The sequence below is a fragment of the Dipodomys ordii genome, unplaced genomic scaffold (genome assembly GCF_000151885.1).
Source record: "Dipodomys ordii isolate 6190 unplaced genomic scaffold, Dord_2.0 Scaffold105, whole genome shotgun sequence".
Classification (NCBI taxonomy): Eukaryota; Metazoa; Chordata; class Mammalia; order Rodentia; family Heteromyidae; genus Dipodomys; species Dipodomys ordii.
Window position 1 is genome coordinate 4,433,045 of NW_012267321.1, and position 5,887 is coordinate 4,438,931.

The window sequence follows — 5,887 nt, forward strand, 5'->3', positions numbered from 1 at the left end:
TGGGTTGCATTATTAAACACCACATTAATAGAAAAAGGGGGAAGTGGTGCTGTGGCTGAAGTGGTAGATCACTAGTCTTGAGCTAAAGACCTGAGGGACAGTGCCCAGTTCCAGCATTCAGGCCTAATATCCAAGAATAAACAAATAAATAACCAGAGTGAAAAAGGATGAGAGTAGGTCTCTTGTAGGAGAGCCCAGACCCTAACAGTGCAGGGTGTAGTGTGTAAATACCACTACTGCAAAAACAATATTAGGAACTAACTGGAAATGGAATGTAATGGCTTAGTTTAAGTGAATCATGAAAATCTTTTATTCAGTGCAGGAATGAAATACCTGACTAACACGATTGTCACTGCTGATGTGCACAAGGGGCTCAGGACTGAGAAACATACACCCAGGAACACAAACGTGACCACCAGCCACAGGTCTGGTGAAAAGACTTAAAATGATGGAGAGGCAGTAGAAGGAGTGGAACATGCTCACCAGGATCAGGATGGTACGTGTGGCCCTAGTCGCGTGGTCAGGTCTTCAGGAGAGAATGCAGCTGTGAATATGCCTGACCCTCTGCTTGTGTCTGTGCAGGACAAGGACCATGGAGCCACTGGCCCACCTCATGAAAACCAAGTGCATAAAATAAATGCAAGAGAATGGAAGAAGGTTTTGGGGGGGCTTCTGCTGTGGCACAGTGTCTATAAAACATGCACACAGTGAGATTTTGTTTGTCATGGGCCAATCACTCTCAGAGGCACAGAAACATTTACCAGGAGATGCAGGATCCAGAAAAGGGAACCATAGAATCAAAAGCACTTGGGGAATCTAGTAGTGATCTTCCACAAAGCATTTCTAGTGCAAAGCTTTGAGACCTGGAAGCCACTCAGAAGGCAGGTGGTGTTAAGAGAAGCCCCTCTGGCTACTCTACGGAAATACAAAACAACTTTACATCCGGCATCATCCCGGAAGTACACCCATCCCAAACCTGCTCTTATGTGAGGGATCCCAGTGGATAAAACAACCAAATTGTTGCCAAAGTCCAGATGGCTGAGGACCAAGTCTGTGGGCCTCACCTTCTGTCTAGTGAGGAAGGTGTAGTTGTAAAAACAAAGGAGACAGGGGTTCTCCAGAACCCTTAATGTAGTCTGAGAAAGGAAGGAAATCCCCACCTGCAAGTTTTTCCATCATCTCTTCCATATCTAGGAAATAAGAAATTTTATTTTGACACAAAAAATAACATGAAAGCTACACAAATATGAAAATGTTCGCCAAGCCAGATGCATGAGGATCACAGTTTGAAGCCAGTCCAGGCAGAAATGTTGCCATTAGGCTCTGTGGTTCACGCCTAGGACTTGATTTTAAGCCCCATAACCAATGGGAAAAAAGAATACCAGGAAATATTATTTTAATTAATAGCATGCTTAGTGATACACACAAATACTTCACAGAATGGCGAGACATCAACCAACATTTTCTTTATAAGGAACATTCTTTCTTTTATCTTTTCCTATTTTGTCAGTAGCAGGGCCTCAGTGCTGTTCCTGAGCTTGTTTTGCTCAAAGCTAATTCTCTTCCACATTAAAACACAGCCAATTTATTGGTGATGAATTGGCAATAATAGCCTCATGGACTTTTCTGCTGGGGTGGCTTTGAACCTGGATCCTCAAAATTCATCCTCCTGAATAGCTGGAGTCCTGAGCCGAACAAGCAACATTATTTCTTATGATAAAGCAGAGGAAAACAGTTAAAATTTTGTAAAGCAACACTTGGTTGTGAAAAGCACAATGTCTTAATGCATTTACACCATCATCAATTAGCAGCAGAGACAAATGTTAGACTGAGAAGGAAACACAAGTAGTGCACAAACTTCAGTATATAAAAGAAACACTTCATTAGTGTGTCAGCAAACAAGTATATTTGAATTGACTCTAGCAATTTCAAATAATTAGAAATCCAAAGAATCCAGGTGCTGAAGGCAGTTGCCTGTAATCCTAGCCACTTGGAGGCTGAGGGCTGAGAATGCAGTTAGAGGCCAGCTTGGCCTGAAAATATCTCTGAGACTCTTATCTACAATACACTACTGTAAAAAGGCCACAAGTGGCACTGTGGCTGAAGTGGTAGAGCACTAACCTTGGTCAAAAGAAGAGCTCAGGAATAGTGCCTAGGCCCTGAGTTCAAGTTCCAGGACTGGAAAAAATTAAAAAATATGTATGGAAGTGTGTTAAATCATTCACCAGAGAATGGTGTACCCCTGAACACACAAAGCTGTGTGGTCTCCAGGATGCGAAGGGATGTGGAGCTGGACCAAAACTGTTAACTGAGGCAGGAGACAGACCTGTGACTCTCATAAAACATTTCTCCTAAAATACAAGAATGTGCCTCATTCTGACCGCACACAGAACACACATTTTACAGAGAAGTTACTTCTGCATTTTCTTGATGAGTTTCATTGACTACTGTCACTTGCCTGAGAAGAATAGCTGCTTACCCAGTAGGAATTGGCTGTCAAGACAGAGAAACAGAGGCAGTGGTCACAGCATGTGTGCTCAGCCATGGATCCCCAAGATAAAGGCTCAGGACTGTGTGATCTCATCTCCTAGTGGGCATGTTCATCGTGTCACCAGCAAGTGCGGTGACACCGTGTGCATGGGGAACAGAGCTTTCCTGTGACAAACACTGATGAATTTTGGATACTGATGAGCAGCACTGAACTTCCATGACCATTTCCAACAGATGTGACCCATGGTTAGGGAAGTCCAGGGAATTGGGGGGAACTTTTGAAGACGATCTCATTAGAAGTGAATAGAGGGAAAGGAATACCATTATATTAGAGTGTGAAACTGAGCAAATGGTTTTGGTGAATTTGAAATGTATTTTTTTTTGTCAATCATGTGGCTTGAACTCTGGGCTTGGGCCCTATCCCTCAGCTCTTAAGCTCAAGGCGAGGATTCTACCACTTGTGCCACAATGCCACTCCCGGTTTTCTACTAGTTTATTGGAGATAAAAGTCTCACGAAGTTTCCTGCTCAGACTGGCTTTGAACCTCAATCATCAGATCTCAGCCTCCTGAGTAGCTAGGATTATAGTCGTGAGCCACCAGCACCTGGCAAAGTGTATTTTTCTTTTATCTCCACTATGTAATTTCTTTCCTTAGCAAATCATTAAGGTTAAAACAAAAAGCTGGGTGCTGGCACATAATGCCTGTAATCTTGGCTACTCAGGAGGCTGAGATATGAGGATAATGGTACAAAGCCAGCCCAGGCAAAAAAGTCCCAAAGATTCTTATCCTCTCTGTCTCTCTCTCTCAGTATGTGTCTGTCTGTCTGTCTGTCTGTCTCTCTCTCTCTCTCTCTGTGTCTCTCTTGCAGAAACACATACAGAGTTTTATACCTACATTTGCATCAACATAGTAAAATCATATGAATTGTAGGAACCATTTCTAGTAATTTGATAATATGAAAACTTGTGAAAATATTGTCAAATGCACATCATGTCTTGGTTGAATATCAACTGAATCATCTCTAAGTAAACCTTATGATATTGTGCATGAGTTTAGGCCTCATATAGAGTCTGTCACACTTTTAGGACAAAAATGGAATTCTGGCTGGTCCCATGTTACTCTTAGGAACCAGCAGTGACACAGGTTTACTACTTGACCTGCCACTGTGTGTCCTGATCCATGCAACCATGGTGGATGTCCTCAGATCTCTGAAATACCTCTATTTCATGTGACAGATATTTCTATACCATTCTTAACCTCAGGATGCTGGATCTAAATATATATGAAGTTATTGTTTTCAGGTACCCATATTGAAAAAACAATTACTAACACTTTGTTTTTGACAAATATTAAACTTTATTTCATGCTTAGTTATTTCCACTCATTACATTGATCAGCATGTGGTAATATATCTCAGTCTCAATAAATAGAGAAGCCACATTTTGAGAGGTCAAGTAAGTATTGGTGAGCCAGAGACTGCAGGTGGACTCCTGTCACAAAGACCTGCAACACCTCGAATATACTTAACACTGTCAGAAAACTGAACAGGAGAGCATGAGAGGAAAGAAAGAGCAGAAAACAACAATACCAACAAACCAGATCTACCCAATGGAGACTTGAAATGGAACATCATGGCAACTGCAGGAGAGCAAAAAGCCAGGAGACACAGGAGGCACACCACATGAGTCACAGTGTTATGGTGCCTGGTCTGATCAGGGCCTAAATAGGGGAAGGCACAATGGGAGGGTCATGGAAACTTGAGAGTCTCCTAAGTTCAAGGAATAGGACTTCATGGGTCCAGGAATCTATTGTTCAAGTCACTGTCCCTGCCACTAGGAATTCAGGCATGCCCATCACCAGAAAGGTGGGACTGAACCTTCTTACTCCATGTGCACAAAATGGCCCCAGCTAAAACAAATTCCCATTCCACACCATGGCCAACATGGCACCCATTCAACCTAGCATCCTTACTTCATTCCCCATTGGTTTGATGTACATGAAATCAAATCGTTGATTTCTCAGTGACAGAGCAGCTTTGGGCTCTTAGGACTATGCCCAACTAAGTTATTTTAATCAAAGTTGACTGGAGGCTCTTTATAATAGATCTGCTCCATTAGTATGAAAGAACATAACCCCCAACCCTTTCTCAGGTCTTGCTGGGTAAGATTTACAAATCTATCTATAAAAGAAAGAGTATTACACAAAAGGTTTAGTTCCGGCACACCCTTCTATCAATGAGGATGGACAGGATGATGATGTTGGATGCTTGAAAAGACAGAAGAAATGGAAAAAAATGTTTTACTTTGTGAAACAACAAAAAAAAAAAAACAGGAGATTCATATTACTGAACCAGAAATGGTAGTGTAGACATGAATCCTGACCTGTGGAAATGCAAACCAGAGTCAGGAAAGGTGGCTCATGCCTATGATCCTAGCTCTTCAGAAGGTTGAGATTAGGAAGATCACAAGTTACAATCAGAACAAGTATAAGTCCATGAGACTCCATCGCCAAAATCAACACCAATCTGAGCAATGGCAGCTCATGTCTGTATTCTTAGCTACTCAGGAGGCTCGGGTCCTAAGATTGTTGTTTAAGGCCATCCCAAGTAGAAAACCCTGTGAGATTCTGATGTCTGATTTATTGCCAAAAAGATAGGAAGTGAAGATTGAGATCAAATGGCAGAGACCTAGCCTTGAGCACAAAAGATTGGAACGGCATCCAGCCCTGAGTTCAAACTCCAGGACTGTCACAAATATTAAAACAAACCAAAAATCCTCACTGTAGCCAAGGCTCAAGTGGTAGAGCACAAGGAGAGTAAGCGATTTTAGCAAGCACAAAGCCCTGAATTCAAATGCTTGTATCTACATAAAGAGAATGAGAAAGAGAGAAATAAATATTCAGAGAGAGAGAGAATGAATTCTAACAATTACATACAAATTATGTAAACTAGATGAAAAGGGATCAATTTCTAAAAACAGTACTCATCAAAAGTGACTGAAGAAACCCAGTTACTGGTGGGACAGGCCTGAAACCCCAGCTACTCAGGAGGATGGGATGTGAGGATCACAGTTTAAAGCCAGCTCTGGCAGGAATGCATGTGAGATGCTTATCTCCAATAAAGTAGTATGAAGAAAGGAAGTAGTGCTATAGCTCAGAGTGCTTACCTTGGGGGAAAGAAGCTCAGGGGCACCTACCTAGTTCAAGCTTCATAGCAGCAAAAAACAAACAACAAAAAAAGATACCGACTCAATCATTTAGCAGGTCACAAGAACTTAATGGCGAAGTGACCTGCCAGACTCAGCTCCATCCAGGGAAAAGTCACCCAGCTCAGGCACCAGCCATTGGAGTGGCTTTCCCCACTGGGTAACCAGAGCCAGTGGCTGCCCCTCCCTCTAG

General features: G+C 42.3%; 1 protein-coding gene across 1 annotated transcript; it reads right to left on the reverse strand.

Annotated features, from left to right (window-relative positions):
- Window positions 1–309: 309 nt before the first annotated feature.
- Window positions 310–2,545, reverse strand: LOC105994252 (vomeronasal type-1 receptor 1-like). Its single transcript, XM_013027665.1, is given in 3 exon segments — window positions 310–738; window positions 864–1,136; window positions 2,480–2,545. Coding segments are annotated over 3 exon segments (768 nt in total).
- Window positions 2,546–5,887: the final 3,342 nt, after the last annotated feature.